Source organism: Crotalus tigris, unplaced genomic scaffold, assembly GCF_016545835.1.
Source record: "Crotalus tigris isolate CLP2741 ecotype Arizona unplaced genomic scaffold, ASM1654583v1 scf7180000019024.823168, whole genome shotgun sequence".
NCBI classification, from domain to species: Eukaryota; Metazoa; Chordata; class Lepidosauria; order Squamata; family Viperidae; genus Crotalus; species Crotalus tigris.
In genome coordinates this window covers 417,971-436,359 of record NW_024097334.1, presented here as the reverse complement: position 1 = coordinate 436,359, position 18,389 = coordinate 417,971, and the positions used below count along the sequence as shown (strand labels likewise).

General features: G+C 37.7%; 1 protein-coding gene across 1 annotated transcript in view; it reads left to right on the top strand.

Moving 5' to 3' along the window:
* Positions 1–8,173, top strand: part of LAMC1 (laminin subunit gamma 1) — a 164,444-nt gene extending 156,271 nt beyond the window's left edge. The window contains exons 25-28 of the mRNA XM_039358561.1: positions 1,860–2,059; positions 2,803–2,961; positions 3,365–3,464; positions 5,432–8,173. Of these exons, the coding sequence (XP_039214495.1) occupies positions 1,860–2,059; positions 2,803–2,961; positions 3,365–3,464; positions 5,432–5,688 (716 nt within the window). The 3' untranslated portion in view covers positions 5,689–8,173. The remainder of the gene's footprint in view (positions 1–1,859; positions 2,060–2,802; positions 2,962–3,364; positions 3,465–5,431) is intronic.
* The last annotated feature ends 10,216 nt before the right edge of the window (positions 8,174–18,389 follow it).

Below are 18,389 nucleotides of genomic sequence, written 5' to 3'. Positions count from 1 at the left end.
GCAGAATTCAATTTCCTGGGAATGGACAGGAATTTCTTGGGAAGTAAGGCTAGGAACTAGTAATTGAAATCAGCAAAAAGAAAAGGGCAGAGGTTCCTAAACCCTTTAAGACTTTTTACTTGGAAGATATTGCTAGCTTTGTAATATTCTTGCAAAACACATGCCATAGTAAGTGCAGCCAATTATAAAACATGGACTTTCCAGAAAAACAAACCAATAGGCTAAAAGGAAAAATAATTTCTCTCTAAGCCAAATGTCAGGGAGATGTAGGACCTAATCTCCAGATCCTAAGACTACTTTTTAATTTTTAAAAAATCATTATTTGTTTGCTATAAAACTTATTTTATAAAAGGAAAAGCGAGGCGCAGAAACAAATTTTTGACCAAGGACTTGAACACAAGGCAGAAGTGGGATATGAGTCCCACTGCCAAACCATATTTACCTCCACAAAAAGAAAAAAAAATGATAATTCTTTAAGATGTACATACCAGACACAAATATCTATAATAGATAAAATATCTCTGCACATACAAAATAGCAAAATGCAGAATAACAAGCAAGGAAAAATTAGGCAAGACACAAAAATACCTTAGAATGCTTCAAACTAACCACTATTTTTTTTTTCTAAAAATGCCTGTTGTTCTTGTTCTTGAAAATAAGGGCAATGGCTGCAACACTGAAAAATTCATTTCCTTGCTTCACGCTGTGTTCCCAGATTTTTTTAAAGGAAGAATAAGCAATCTCTTGGACCCTTGCTGTTTTCCAGAAATTGCATCTCAGTGGTGGAACATGTATTTTGCATGGAGATGTTCCCATGCTCAACTCCCTGTATCTCCAAATAGTAATAAGAAAGACATCTTCTATTTGAAACTGAATAGTTACTGTCAGTAAAAATAAGGCAGCCTTCCATGTCTTAATTCTTCCAAAATTTTGGTTCACAGTTCTCATCATCTCTGATCATTGATTGGGCCAATGGGAATTGTGTCTTAAATCATTTTAGGGCATAAGTATGTGCAAGGCAGGTACAGACAGGGCTTTTTTTCTCATAGAATGCCCAGAATGGAGTTCCGCCACCTTTTTTTTTTTTTTTTAAGAAAAAAAGCACTGGGTATAGACAATATGAAGTTGGATATTACAGTCATCTGATGCAAGTTTCCATCATGCATTTCAGACACAAGCCATAATTCCTTCAGAATTATAGCTATATATAAATTAAGATTTTAGGAACAAGTGTAAAACAAAGGAGTTGGTAAAACTTAAGTACTATGTTCACGTCACATTGGGGGGGGGGGGAATGTCCTATAGATTATACTGTAGGGAGATTATGTCAGCCAATGATAGCTAAATAATATTTCAAGGTGCTGAGCTGTCAGCTGGAAAGCTGATGGCCCAGGTTTAAACCCAAACACCAACATGATGGGGTGAATTCCAATTATGTGCCCCAGGTCCTGCCAGCCTAGCAGTTCAAAAGCATGCAAATGTGAGTAAATGAATAGATACCACTTTGGTGGGAAGGTAACGGTCCCATGTGCCTCAGCGTAAAGTCATAATGGCCACATGACCATGGAAATGTCTTTGGACAATGTTGGCTCCTTTGGTTAAGAAACAGAGATGAGTACTACCCCCTAGAAAACAACTGGAAAGGGGAAACCTTTATTTTTATTTCAATGTTGAAATAAAATGTTGAATAGTAACAGATAGGGATGATTATGACATCCTGGGACTAATACTATGATTTTCATCTTTGCTTTTGCAAACTGTCAGTGGGATTAATTTGACTGCCATTGGACTAAAAAGTTGGACTGAACAGATTTTGTATGATCTACTGTAGCTGCACTTTGTTTTTCCCTTGGTTTCAGACTTTGATAAGCGTGTGAATGATAACAAGACTGCTGCTGAAGAAGCTCTTAGGAAAATTCCTGCCATTACCCAGACCATTATGGATGCAAACAGTAAGACCCGCCAAGCAGAACTGACACTAGGCAATGCGGCTGCTGATGCCAGAGAAGCAAAAAACAAAGCTGATGATGCTGAGAGAATTGCTACATCTGTAAATAATGTAAGTCATGGGAAAAATATATATTGGTAGCAGAGTTCTGAGTCATTCAAAAAGCAGTGTCTTCCCCCAATTCTTGGCAGAATTGTGTTGTCTATAAACCCAGGCCTCTATAGTTCTCTTGGAGAATGCAAAGCCTATTAGCAAGACTGTTGCCTAGCTCTTTCTGGAGATGGGAAGAGAACATGTGTAGCCCAGCCATATCAACTGAGCAATTAAAATAATTTCAGTAGCACCGAGATCAGGGGTCTTCAGACTTGGCCCTTTTATGACTTATGGACTTCAACTTCCAGAATTCCTCAACCAGCGTGCCTGGCTAAGGAATTCTGGGAGTTGAAGTCCATAAGTCATAAAAGGGCCAAGTTTGAAGACCCCTGACCTAGATCAAGATACCATGTGTAAAGCAAAGATTAATGCAAGATGCTCTGACCTGATGCTTTCCCCTTTAGTTAGAGAAAATTTACGACAAGGATTACCAAGATTCACAAATGGGACATGAGGACTGTTGTGATCAAATGTCACATTCATTGACAATTTTGGATTGCCTGGACTAAAGAGCTTGAGGTCTTTCATAAATGTTCTTGTGGCATTAATAAGATATTAAATTAAGGAACCTGTTAAGTTCAAATGCACGTGGATCTCTGTTGAAATAAATAAACAGTCCTCTGTGTTGCTTGGCTTTTGGTCAAATTTTCTAATCTTAATATGTTCAGTATCTTCAAGAATTTGATTTCTGCTAATCCTAGAATGCTAGTGCTACAAAGGAGATTGCAGACAACACCTTTAAGACTGTTACCGAGTTGGACAAAGAAGTTGATGACATGCTAAAGCAATTGACAGAAGCAGAGAAAGAGTTAAACAAGAAGCAACAAAGTGTGGATCAAGATATGATGATGGCAGGAATGGTAAGTAACTGTGATTGCTAAAAAAAACTTGTTTGGTTGTTTAAGATTCTCATCCATTATAGAGATGCTATACTTAATCTTTTTTAACGAGGTAAAAGTACATAGTTTCTTGTCATAAGATTGCAAAACTCTTCTTACCACTGAAATCACATAATATTCCTCCTTTGACTACCTTGTTCCTGGTGACATTTGCCATCCTATGGAAATGACATGACATCAAGCATCAATGAGAGAAAATAGATATTAGTGTGATCATTATTCAGTTATTTTAACATGGCATTTGTAGAAGTGGACATCCCAATTCAATCTCTAAGTGTGGTATTAGGACATGGCATCATTCCATATAACTGTGTTCACCCATGAGTCATTGGATAAGAAGCATACTTTACATTTTATGTTACAGGCTACACAAGCAGCTCAGGAAGCAGAAGATAATGCAAAGAAGGCAAAGAACTCCGTGAACAGTTTGCTGAATATGATTAATGAACTTCTTGAAAAATTAGGTATTTATACCTATTTCCTTTCAGCTGATGATTTACTAGAAAATTCTGCCATAAACTAGTCAGGTTATTGCCTTTGGCTATATCTTCAAGGTGTTTTGATCCTCAACTAATGAGTCTTAGCTAGCAAGGATATTTGACAAGCAGTGTTTGAATTATAATCTAAACATTTCGAGTGTGTATTGTTTGTGAAAGATGGATGATAGTACTTCTCAATATGACTGGTTATCTCTGCACTTTCAGTAGTAACATTGGTGTGTATTGACAGCTATGTTAACCTTGGAAGCAGCTGGGAAAGTTGATCTAAACATCTTGTGGACTTAATCTAAATACTAAAATATATAGATCTAGAATGGGGTATGGTAATTTAAATGAAGATACGTAAGCAGGCAACCCCAGAACTATCAAGTAGACAGTATTGCAATTTGCAATCCAAATTTCTGATTAATTAAAATAGAAATAACAGCCTTCATATATTCAATTATTGTATTGGGAAGGAGGCTATGTAGGCTAATGAAAAAAATTAAAAAATAATGTGAGTAGCAGACCTATAGTAATCCCCATAAAATAGACACTGTACTTGATGTTAGCATATTAATTTCTTAAATGAAACACTTTTGATGGTCATTGCTGAATCATTCATGTACTGGGCCTTTTTAAACATTTGTGCTTATTTTTTGTCTTTCTAAATTGATATGTATATTGAACACAGGGCAACCTGTGGATGTCCTCTTTTTCATATGTTAATAGTCTATCCCTCACACCTCTTTTTTTCCCTCTTCCAAACCCATTGCTTAGCAGAGATTTCCCTGGCCAGGATCCAGAAAACACAAAACTAATGTTGTGAGCCAAAGAGAACTTTCATTTGTTTTTGTTTACATGAGCAGCTCTTCAGACAACTATCTAGCAAATAGTTTTGTGAAACATAGGACCATATATTTGATTTAACATATATATCTCAATCTGCTTTTCTAGAGAAAAAATAAGTTTTATTTGAGTATCACAAGCTCTTTCTAGAACTCTAAGGGGTTTTTTTAAATCCTAAATAGAAACTGTCTGTTTCTCCAAAATTCCACACATCTTCCAATAGTATCTAAAAGGTTGGAGCAATAAAATGCAAGGTTGAGTAGAAAAATTCTTCCTAAGTGCCTCAATACAAATGAGAGAAGGTAATACAGTAGCCTAGTTTGCTGCATAGCTTCCAGTATCCTGCAACTGGCTGAGATCTTGTATGGTTCATCTTGGAGTGATGGCTGCTCTGCAAAATTAAAGCATAATATGAGAGAGAAGCCTTAGGGAGCGGCACGGTGGTCTAGAGTTGGAGCTGTCGCCTCACAATCAGGAGGCTGTGAGTTCAATCCTAAGTAGCGGCAGATATTTCTCTCTCTGGGTACAGTGAGTTATTATCTGCTGCAAAGTCCACATAGGCATCAGGAAGGGCATCCAGCCAATAAACACTCAGCTCCATTCAGTCAATCTGATTCCATCCCAGTGCAAGGGATTCCAGAATTGTTAAAAGAAAAAAAATGAAAGAGAAACCTTAATGGTGAAATGCTGGTAGCATTTCAAGAAACAAAGAGATGCTAAATCACAAATTAAGTAAACATCAGCTGGTAATATAAATATTCACTATGAAGATCTACAAATGCTACAAAATTTGAATTTCTGAGGTGGCATTTAAAAGAAGCTTTGAATTGAGTGAGTTATATTTTGTTTCACAGAATTTTTTTCCACAACTTGAAATTTCACAATTGGAATGTTAAAGAAAATGTTCCCTTTTAGTATAGTTTGGCTAGGGTGATCTATTGTTTCTTCAGAAAAACAACAACAACCAATTTGCTTAGCGAAAGACCATTTAATGTTACACTGCTATTAGAGATTCAGTTTTTCTCTCCAATCTGGTAATTGGAAATAACTTTTTGTAATAGATTGAGGGGGCTTCCTAACTTTGTACTTTTCTATCTCTGTAGCACGAGTGGAACCTGTGGACCAGAGTCAGCTGAGCATGATTGAAGATACTTTAAATGCTGCAAAAAATCAGATGAAGGATAGTGATTTGGACCGGAAAGTATCCGAACTAGAGAAAGCCGCTGAAAAGCAAGCTAGTGCCATCAATGAATATAACAGGGACATCAACACCATTTTGAAAGACATTGGCAATCTAGAGGACATCAAGAAAACCTTGCCAAGTGGCTGTTTCAATACCCCATCCATTGAAAAACCCTAAGGGTGTGCCAAGGGCGGGGGGGGGGGGGCATTCCCTCAGTGACTGGTGAAACAGTTTTGGCTGTGGAGTGCCTTAATTCCTAGATGATGTTCTTCAGGACCTTGACCTCATCTCCCACACAGTTCAGTCGTTCATTCTTTCCTAGTTGGGGGTTGGGGGGGAATGCAAGTATATGAACTAAAAACAATTTAATTACCAGCCTTGGGGGATCAGAAAGATATCAAGACATACACTCTATACACTACTTTTGCTCAAACACTCTACATTCTTTTTCTCAGAAATTGTAATTTACAGTATGATGGACTTTGTACTGAGAACTGAAGTGAGGGAGGGCACAAACACAAGCTCTTTTTTTTTCATTCCCTTTTCCATTCCTGTATCTCCTGCCCTCCTGCAAATTGTTGTTAATCTATGAAGGAAACAGTTTGGCTACCAAGTATTAAATAGCAATGGCCAGGATAACCACCCATTCTGAGAAATATAGGTGGGTTTCAGAATCATCATTCTCCCCAAACAAAGAGAAAAGGTTGAGCCTATTCTTAAACTAGTAGCCACTCAATGCTTTGGTAGCCAGCTGCCAGCTATTAAGAACCTTTCTAGTGTGCAATATGTATATGTGTATCTTGTTTCTGAGACTGTTCTCAGAAATGCTTTTGAGGAGTCATGAGGAAGGAGTGGTATATTAGTTTTCCATGGTGCTAAAGCTCGGCCTGTAAAGCAGGCATGCATTTGGGCCTGTAAGGATAAAGTCAGGTGCTTCAGTTTTAATTGGAAAAACCTGCTTGTGGCCAGAATTGTTCCTGTCACTGGATTAGGATGGACAGATTTTTTTGTCTCTTAAAAATGAAAAAGAGATTTTAACATTTCTCCTCGCGATAAGCAATTCATTCAGAAAGAACTTCACTTGTTAGGTTTCCCTACGAAATATGAAGCTGTTAACTTTATCTGGTCAAAACAAGCCCAAGGGATTTTTCAATTCTCTTTATATCAAGTCAGAGGTGGTTTTGCCATGAAGAGTATGTCTCTTTCCTGAAAGTACCGGACCCCAATAAAATGCAATAGACTTTTTTTTCCCCTGGCAAAATAAGATAAATGGCCAGGCCCAATTCTAGGGACAAACATAGAAGTTACAGTATTGACTAGCTGAGTTGCTTGCAATTCAGTATGAATGTCTGTCCTGTTCAGAAGTTTTGCCCCTTTTCTGTTTGGGAAAGGTTTGTTTTCTTCATAATCTCTCATACATCATTGTGAACTAGAGAAAATCATATCGGCCTCCGTTGTTTCCTCATTCGTGTGGTCTGATGCTTCCACCCCTCCCCCCTGCTTTTTGAGAACTGTTGTGTACCAACCCTTCAACACTATGCAACTTTGTACATTTGCGTAGAGGGGAAAAATTTTTATTATCTGACACACACTGGTGCTATTAATTATTTCAAAGTTATATTTTTCTGTGAATTTGGGGGTTTCGTGTCTTTGTTTCAAATCATGGCTATTGTGTGAGGACATCTGTTTCTCTCTCCACTTCCCCTGTGTAAATATAATTGGTCTTGTTTCTGGAGAGGCACAGTTCCCTTTCACTTCTTCACAATTAACACCCTACTTAGGCCCTTTCCTCCTTTCTCTTGATGTGCCTTGCAGGGGGTGGTGATGGTGATGATCAAGTATTTCCTCTGTCCAGACCTGCCCCATTGCATTCCCATACTAGTCTTTAATATGTTCTGTGACACCAACTTCAGATGTTTTTGCCCTGTATATTCCCTGGAGGGCCAATTTCTTGCCCATCTCTTCTGAAACCAGCACTGATGCCCAAAGGATTTGGGGCCCTATCATTCATGAAGTGCTAACATATTTTGGACCCTTTTAGTGATACTTTGTCCGCTGAGATTCTGCATGGTGCAAAATAGGAAGCAGATCTGGATTTGTCTCCATTTTTATAGTGGGAGCAAAATAGCACTTGAATTCCAAAGCTTATCTGGATTGCCTTGTTGGTTTCCATTAACAATTTGAATTGATTCTGATGTTATGGCTATGAGCTTCTTGCTAGGCTTCTGTAGAAAATATAATATTGCTCTTATTTTCACAGATAAACCTCCCCCAAAGAAGACAATCATTTCAGGGAACAGGTTGAACTAGATCCCTTCCTCCCAGGCACACCATATTTTTACACAGAAGGAAATCATGAATGGTTATAAGCACATGAGCTCTTTGTGTATTTCTCAAACTGTTATCAGGCATACATTGTTGCTGTAGGCCCGTTAGCAGATCTTGAGCTCAGCTTTCAACATGTACCTTTGTGTAGAAGGTTTATGTTTTCCTAGTGCCTTCAATTCTAACAGTTCACCCAAACTTTACTTGTATCCTTGCATTCATACATGAAGCAGTTAATCAAAAAGTGACACCACTATTTTCCATTTGACCAAGCCAGTCATATGGCTGCATTTTAACAGTATCATCTGCCAAAAAGAAAAGAAGATATATATATATATATATATATATATATATATATATATATATATATATATATATATATATATATATATATATATATATTAAAGAAAGTAACAAAATTGAATTCAAATTGTGTGCTTCTGGCCTTTTCATTGCCTTTCTAGCCTTTTTCCCCTTAAAAAACAAACAAACTGGGTTTAAGTAACAGATTTTGTTTTATTTTTTAAATAAATGAGACTTTATATTGAATCTCTTAATTACAAATACTGTGTTAATAATAGCCATTATCACATTTGTATAGGTCCAAGTTATTACTTTGCATAACAAAATAATGCAACAGCTGCTCACAGAAAGCATACAAATAGGTGCCACAGGAAACACCTGAAGAATTCCCCTCATTTAAAACACACACACACACACACACACACACACAGACACACACACCTATGAGCACCTCTATGTGCCTTCACTCCCTTTTTTTTTTTTTTTTTTTTGCTTTCAACCTCTGGTCTTGCTGCTTAGGAGCAGTGAACACAAACAACAAAAATGCAACACTTGGCAGTTTTTGTATAAAACAGTATTTCTTATTTATAATAAAGTCTGAATATTTGTAACCCCTCATATTGTGGATTCTTGAGTGTTCATTTGGAAAGCCAAGTTAAATGCATTGGTGGTCTGTATCAAGCTTCTGGGATGGGATAAGGGGCCCATTTTACCATTGTGCAAATGAAGCAATCACTGTTGGCAACAGATTCTGTAGGGGGGGTGAAGATGGCTCTCCTAGCTGTTCCTTCTCAAGTCCCTGGTGGTTTCTGCTCTCGGTAATCGGAGTTCTGGGGAAGATCAATAGGGATTTATTTATTTATTTATTTATGAGACTTATATACCACTTTAAGTGCAGGCACTCTCTAAGCGGTGTACACCAGTAAGCAATGTATATATATATATATTTACATTGCCCCCAACAATCTGGGTCCTCATTTTACCTACCCCGGAAGGATGGAAGGCTGAGTCAACCCTGAGCCGGTGAGATTTGAACCGCTGACCTGCTGAACACAGCTAAAGTGGCCTGCAGTACTGCACTCTAACTGCTGTGCCACCTCGGCTCACCTTTGACTATATCACACTTGCTGTGTTTTGCCATGTTATTCCATCTCATCTGTTGGGGTATCTCCTCCTGCTGACCCAGATTAATCTCTCCATCTATGAGGGATATGTTTTCCCTCTGGAGCCTGCTTTTTTTTTTTTCTTGCTTCCAGTATGGAAAATTTAATTCCGTAACACCTCCAGGAAAAGGTAGAGCAGATTATGTTGGCTTTGTGGGAGGTTTTCACAAGGGCTTCCTATGCATACATGTTTTGGTCTTGTCTTTTTCAAAAGAGTCCTGGTTCTCTTTTTCAATAAAGGCATACCCTGTGGCCATTTCTGCCTTTTAAACCTTTATTGGGAGGAGCTTTTTATTCTAAGCCTCTGATGAAGCATTCTATAGAAGGCTTACTGATATTCCCCAAATGTTTCTATCATTTCTGATTTATCTAAGGTAAAGACCTGGCCCCATGCTTACTGTCCTCTTTTCTCCCCCTCCTCTCCCCCAAAACACACAGAGAGAGACAGTAACCTTTTTGGTGTCTGTGATGTCAAGCTTGAAAAGCCAGTGTCTTCTAAAGAGAGACTCCCATGTTTTTCATAGGGACACAGTAGTTACTTGCCCAGATACTTTCTGTCAGGATTGATTTCAGCCTTCCACTTGAGTCAAGACATATTACTTTCTCCCAACTTCTGAGTAATAGGATTTCATTTCTGGGATGTCTGTCAGGCTCTTCCTTTTCTATTCAAACTGTTCAGCTCTTACGTTGCCTGGGACTAGTGTTTATTTCTGGCCCTCAAGACCCATTGATGGAATGTAGTCTTTTCCCCTGTATTGCTCCAAATGGATTGTGCCCATCATTCAACTATGATACGAGCTGGCCAAAGAGCCTTGTCCCTTTCTGCTCTGCACTCTCACAAGAGAGATGGCAGCATCAGCAGTCATTTCTTTCAGGTATATTCCTACTACAATTAATTCTGGAGATCTGGCTGGGCTGTCCTGTCACTTTACATTGAACAGATACTCAAATAAGGAGCAATCTATTTATTCATTAATCACAATATATAAATGGTTACTATAACTGCAATTCTTTGGTCATTTGTGAATTCATAACCCACCCGCCTATCTTGCTGGGTCTTGTGATTCCCCTGTGTCAGTTTTAGGAACTGAAAGGTTTGGAAGGAATTGTTCCTTGTAACATATACAGGGGAGTCAGGCATCTGCCAAATAATATTCTATAAGTTTTAGGAAGCTCTGTTTGGGACTCAATGCAACTAATAACCTTTATATGTGAATTCACGATGATTCAAATGACTGGTTATAGGCAACTAATTAAAAACTCTGTCAGCACTTAAGAGTTGACAGAATTGACAGAAATCTCTGGGAATACCAGTAGCTAGGAATGATGTTAAGGAATACCACTGGTGGAGTTTGTGGCCTGAGATCACTGATGGAAAATGTTGCAAAATTCAGTGTTTCACATTGGTATGGAGGGTTCATTGTTGTGTTGGGCTGTTCTTTGATTTGTGGACTAAACTAGGCAATTACATTTTTAAACAACCACAACAGCAGTCTGCTAAAGTATATTTTTTAATGCTTCCTACTTCCAAATGGCAAAAGATAATAGTATTGATTTTGAGCATCTGAATTTCAGACAGCTTGCAGACTTAGGCCATCAGATTGCTCACTCCCACTCAACAGAGGGCCAGTAAGAGGAAATCCTTTAGAGGAATCCCTAACAGCATTCCCAATGTTTCCTTATCAGTAAATGGGCACAGTACAGAACAAGTAAACATCTCTAAATATCTGACTAATTTGCACACCCACAGAGATTATGTGACATTATGCATCATTTACCATTCTTGGGATGCCTGGTTTGTTTCTGCTGCAATAAAGCTCATTTCAGCAAAGGCATCTGTGCAGCTCCTTTATCAAATGCTATTTATATTTATTCCAGCTTCTCACACGATGGTTCTGTTCAGCCAACATTTCCTAAAAAATATTCTTCAACTGTCTTCATCAGTGCCTTATGTTGATCTTCATATGAGAGCATGGTTACTTAAAATTGATCAAGGCTTGGCATTAACCACAATATGTGTTAGCTGACTCCTCTATCAAAAAATCTGAGTGTGAGGAGAAGCTGCACCATTATGGTGCCTGTACTCATTTTTTATTTTATTTTATTCAAATACAAATAATACAAACATAATACATATAAATCTAAATAAAAAACAGCATAAAAATACAAATACTACAGTGCACCCACCCCCTTGGAGACCATTTTTATTACCTATATTTCTTCTCATATAACAACTAACAATATACAATATATTTCAATTGTGCCCTTATCCCCTCCAAAACAGCATATATTCTTGAGCAGATTTATTCCTTTTGCCTTCCACCAAGACTGTTTTTATAAAAGCACCCCATATTTCATTATAATTATTTACTTTAATCATCCCTTTTTTAAATTTAATTTCTGTTGTTAATTTATCATTTATTGCCATATTTCATTATATCACTCATTTCTTTGAATAACCCAATTCCGTCTCCAATATTTAACCATCACTAATCTAGCTGCCATTATCAAATTTACAATCAATTCCTTTTTTGCTTCATTTATATCTTGTTTTTCCACCAATAATAGTAATGCAATCCTTGGTGACATATCTAAATTTACCTTCAAAAGTTCTCTAATTTCCCTAAACACCATGTCCTATATCTTTTGTGTGCTATCACAATCCCACCATATATGTTTATATGTTCCAATCTCTTTCTCGCACCTCCAGCAAATATTTGTATATTTAACATCTATTTGATTTAATTCACATGGTGTTAGGTACCACCTCTATATCACTTTATATCCATTTTCCTTAACTCTAACTGACATATTCTTATATACTCTTCTGTTCCAAATATTTTTCCAATCTTTATCGTTTATTTCTCCTAAATCTGTTTCCCAGATTAATTTTAAACCTTTCGCCTGATCTTCTAGTTCAGTTAATATTCTGTATATTTTCCCATTTCTTCCTTTACTTATATATTCTTCATTTTCTTCACTTTCTTTTATAATCATTTCGAATTTTGTTAACTGTCATCTTTCACCTCAAATTTTTCTTCCATTTTTATCCATTTCTCTAATTGTATTAAATTCAACCAATTTAATTTAGTATCTGATAAAACATTCTTTAATTGTATTACATTATTTATCTTGTTCTTCCAGTCTTCCCATTTATATATCTGATTTTTTAAAATTTACTATTATTTAAAAGAAACAGACCAAATAAAAGAGGAGGTGGAGTTGCTCTCTATATAAGAAATAACTACATCTCCACAGAAATAGAGCACAACAATGATAAAAACTGTCTTGAATGCATTTGGGTCAATATAAAAGGGGGGGGAATGACATTGCCATAGGTGTATACTACAGACCACCCAACCAAACAGAGGAAATAGATGAACTTTTTGCTAGTCAGCTAACTAAGGTATGTAGGAAGCACATCACAATAGTAATGGGGGACTTTAACTACCCTGACATCACCTGGGAGACAAACTCCGCACCAAGTGGAAGATCAAACAGGTTCCTGGCAAACCTAGCAGACAACTTTGTCTCCCAAAAAGTAGAGAAGGGAACTAGGGGATTAGCCGTTTTGGATCTAATTCTCACTAACAGAGATGAAATGATAGAAGGTGTTGAAGCCATAGGAACCCTGGGAGGAAGTGATCATGCAATATTAGAATTCAACATTATGGAAGCACAAGCACTAGAACACAGTCAAACTAGAGTCTTGGACTTCAAGAGAGCTAATTTCAATAAACTTAGAGAGGGCTTGGGAAGGATTCCATGGATGAGAATCCTCAAGGGGAAAACAACTCAAGAAGCTTGGGAAATTTTGAAAAATAAGATAATAAAAGCACAGTCTAGCACAAAACCAACAAAGAGGAAAAACAAAAACTCTCAAAAGAAACCAGCATGGCTGCATAAAGAACTCTCTGACAAATTGAAAGATAAAACGGACAAGTATAGAAAGTGGAAAGAGGGGAACATAACTAAGTCAGAATATCAGCAAATAGCCCGAGCCTGCAAAGATGAAGTGAAGAAAGCCAAGGCTCAAAATGAACTAAGGCTTGCGACCAAAGTCAAAAATAACAAAAAAGCTTCTTTCAACATGTAAAAAACAAGAAAAAAGTGAAGGAAATGAGTGGTCCAGTAGTGGGTGGAAGTGGCAAGAAGGTGACAAGCAACAGGGAGAAAGCAGAACTATTTAACTCATTTTTTGCATCTGTCTTTACACAAAGGGAAAAAACAGACCAACCTATCAACAATAGTGCCATAAAAAACAAAATAGAAACACAAGTTAAGATAGGCAAGAAAATGGTAAGTGAGCACCTGTCCAGCCTAGATGAGTTCAAATCGCCAGGACCAGATGGATTACACCCCAGAGTTCTCAAGGAACTGGCAGATGTGATATCGGAGCCACTGAACTATATTTTTCAAAGACCCTGGAACACAGGGGAACGGCCAGAAGACTGGAAAAGAGCTGATGTAGTTCCCATCCTCAAAAAAGGAAAAAAAAATGGATCCAGGAAATTACAGACTTATCAGCCTGACCTCAATACCTGGGAAGATCCTGGAAAAGATAATCAAACAACGAATCAACGAACACCTAGAGGCAAACAAAGTCATTACTAAAAGCCAACATGGGATTGTCAAAAATAGATCATGCCAGACAAATCTGGCTGACCGGCCGGACTCAGCGAGTGGTCCTCAATGGAACTGCATCTATATGGAGGGAAGTGTGTAGTGGGGTGCCCCAGGGCATTGTTCTGGGCCCAGTACTCTTCAACATCTTCATCAACGATTTGGATGAAGGGATAGATGGGGAACTCATCAAATTTGCAGACGACACCAAGCTGGCAGGAATAGCCAACACTCCAGAAGACAGGCTTAAGATACAGAAGGATCTGGACAGACTTGAACACTGGGCACTAACTAACAAAATGAAAATCAATGGTGAAAAAAGCAAGGTTCTACATTTAGGCAAGAAAAACCAAATGCACAAGTACAGCATAGGTGGCACCATGCTCAATAATAGTAACTGTGAGAGGGACCTCGGAGTCCTAGTAGACAACCACCTAAATATGAGCCAGCAGTGTGCTGCAGCTGCCAAAAAGGCCAACACAGTGCTAGGCTGCATTAACAGAGGGATAGAATCAAGATCACGTGAAGTATTAATACCACTCTTCAACGCCTTGGTAAGGCCACACTTGGAATACTGCATCCAGTTTTGGTCACCACGATGTAAAAAAGATGTTGAGACTCTAGAAAGAGTACAGAGAAGAGCAACAAAGATGATTCGGGGACTGGAGGCTAAAACATATAAGGAACGGTTGCGAGAATTGGGTATGTCTAGTTTAACGAAGAGAAGGACAAGGGGGGACATGATAGCAGTATTCCAATATCTCAGGGGCTGCCATAAAGAAGAGGGAATTAAGCTATTTTCCAAAGCACCTGAAGGCAGGACAAGAAGCAACGGGTGGAAACTAATCAAGGAGAGAAGCAACCTAGAACTAAGGAGAAACTTCCTGACAGCGAGAACAATTAATCAGTGGAACAGCCTGCCTCCAGAAGCAGTAAATGCTCCAACACTAGAAGTTTTTAAGAAGAGACTGGACAGCCATTTGTCCTAAATGGTGTAGGGTTTCCTGCCTGAGCAGGGGGTTGGACTAGATGACCTCCAAGGTCCCTTCCAACTTTACTACTATTACTACTATTCCTAATCCATTCTTTCAATTTAATCTTAGGGAATTTCTCCATTTCTGCCACTGGTTTTAAAGGAGAAATTCCTGGCATTAACTGATATCTCCATTTATTCCATAATTCTATCAAATTTTTTAAAAAGGGATTTTGAATTCTCTTACCAATTTTTTTAATATCCTTTTTAAACCAATATGTTTCTATAGGATTGCCTATTTCCTTTAATTCCTTCAACTCTATATCGCTCTATAATAAATCTCTATTTACTGCTGTAATATCTGGGACCACCCTTAATTGATTAGCTACACAATAGTTTCTAACATTTGGAAGACCCAGCCCACCCTTTTTTAATGGTTGACATCATAATGCTTTACTTATTCTTGCTCTCTTACCTCCATTACAATACACCTCCAGCAATCTCTGTATTTCCTTTAATTCTTGATCTGAAAACTTAATTGGGATCATCCAAAACAAAAAAATAATTTTTGGTAAAACTTTCATTTTTATTGCTGCAATTCTTCCGAACCATGATAATTTTACTTTTCCATATTTATCCATTTTATCTTTTATAGCATTCTTTAACTTCTCATAATTTATCTTCTTTAATTCTTGAATATTTTTTTGGGATGTTAATACCTAAATATTTGATACTATCTACTATTTTTAATTTACATTTTTCTTTCAATACATCCATTTCTTGCTTACTATGGTTATATAACATCATTTCTGATTTTTCCTATTTTATTTGCAATCCACTATATTTCCCAAGTTCATTCAAATATGAGTATACCCTCTCTATAGTAGCTATGGGATTTTGAAATGTTAGTAATGTATCATCTGCAAATAAATTTATTTTAGTTTTCTTATATACACCAATTCCTTCAATCAATGAATCTTTCCTGATTGCATTTGCCAAAACCTCCATTAATAATGCAAATAGAACTGGGGATACGGGGCAATCCTGTCTCGTTCCCAGCCTTAAGATTATTGTCTCTGTTTATTGTCTCTATTTATAACTATTCTCGCCTTATTCTCTGAGTATAGTTGATTTATTACCTTTCCATTTTTTTTTCCAAAGCCTAACTTCTCTATTAATATCTTCCATGTAGGCCATTCCACACAATCAAAGGCCTTAAATACATCTAATGCTAATAAACCAGCCTTTAATTTTTGATTCTTTATGTAATAACCTATATTTAATACCTATATTTACTACATAACTTATATTTACTACATCAGACATTTGTTGGCCTCTAATAAATCCACACTGATCATGTTTCATAATCTCTTAAATTTTCATAGTCCTTAATTGGGTGTTATATTTCTTAATAAATTGTCTGTGATGGTCCAGAGGAGGCAGAAATTCAGCCTCCGTCCTCCATCCAAGCTAGCTCCGCCCCCATGGTTCCTGTACTCATGTACTAATGAATGACATGTACTAATGAGCTGACTAGGAAGAGCCTCAGAAAACAAATATTTGATAAACATCAAAGTGAATGCAGTCTAATTCCTACTACCATCTTAGGGAACCAAGTTACCATCATAAGTCTGTAAGACATCTTAATCTGACCATCATACTAAAACTATGAAGGGCTCTGACACTCATACACTGCAACAGTCTCCATATTAAAGCTCTAGGCCAGGGGTCTTCAAACTTGGCCCTTTTATGACTTGTGGACTTCAATTCCCAGAATTCCTCTGCCAGGCACGCTGGCTGAGGAATTCTGGGAGTTGAAGTCCACAAGTCATAAAAGGGCCAAGTTTGAAGACCCCTGTGATCTAGGCACATTCCATAAAATCCCACATAATTAATGCCTAACTCAGGAGCCATTGAAAGAATACCTGATGTGCTTCTTTACTGTCAATGCTACTAAGATCTGTGACAAAAGATCTGTGACTTTCATTAGTTCAATATCCAGGCTGTATGACTCTTTTATCTCAATTATTTTTTTTAGCTGACCAGAGCAAATGCACTATTTTATAGGTTTTGATTAACAGTCAGTGGGATTTGACAGGTACTCACCAGGAACAATTTGATTAAACTTCCTCCAAGTTTGGTAATAGCAGTACTTTAATTGTTGTCTCCTCTGTTTATTTGTATCCAGCATAAAAGCTTTATTTACAATGATACTTTCAATGAAGCTTTAGTATTCTTGATCTCAGTGTTCAAAGTGGTTTGCTTGAACTAAGAAAGTTTCACCTTTATCCTTTATTTTTTGTCTTTTATCCTCTATCCTTTGTCTTTTATTGATCTTGTTAGATATTTATGTTCTTTTATTCCCATGTTTTATAGTAGCTTTGGCTGGTCAATGACCAAAATAAGGCACTTTGGCTTTGATCTTTAATAGCAATAGCACTTAGACTTATATGCTGCTTCACAGTGCTTTACAGCACTCTGTAAGCAGTCTACAGAGTCAGCATATTGCTTCCAACAATCTGGGCCCTCATTTTGTATGTACCAGACAACCCACAACCCACTGGTCATCATTTCAGAGACATATACTCAAACAGAGAAACAGAATGACTATGGGTAGGCAAAAAAAAAAAAAAAAATGCTGTGAGTGGGAGTGACATCCAACTTTCTGCTGGTTTACCCATTGATGTTGCAAATGGGAGGTGGGCAGGAAGCATAACAAACAATCCTTTTTCTCTCCCCTTCCTCCCTCTTCTTTTTTTCCTTCCCCTCTCCGTTCCTTTTTCCCTTTCCTCCCTCTTTCCTTCCTCATTTTCTTAACTCCCTTCTTATTCCTTCAGTCCTTCCTCCCTTCCCTTTTTTCTCTTTTCCTTCTCATCCTTCCTGTTTCTTGCTCCCTTCCCTCCTTATACTTTCCTTCCCTCCTTCCCTCCTTGTTCTTTCTTCTTCTCTTCCCCGAAGACAGTAAGTGGCTGTTGCTGGGTAGGGGAAGGACCAAGGAATGTGTAAATGTCTAGTGCAGTATGAGTGCAAAGGGAGTGGAGGACACTATGGTGATGGGAGAGACTTACCCAAGCAACTTGTGACCTTCCCTGCTGCATTTTCCACTGATATTCTCCCTGCAAGCTTCCCACAAGCAAGGACTTTGCTAGTGGGAAGACAGCAAGAAGCATCAGCAATCAGTTTCTTGCAGTTTCCCCATAGACTTATGGGAAACATCAAGGAACATCAAAAATGAGGATCATGTGAGTACAGCTGACCATGCTAAGGGGGCAATGTTGCTGAACAGCAGCAGTGCAGTGGCACTAAAGAGGCAACAACTTCCCCAAATTTCATTTCCATTGGGGTCTCGGCACTGTGTTAAGTTAGTCCACTTGAGTTACCTTCATTCAATAGTTGTTGTCCCATCCCTTCCAATTTCACCCAATTGAAGATTACAAATCAGACATGAAAGTTTTAGTATTATATAAATCATACAGACATGAAAACCAGAT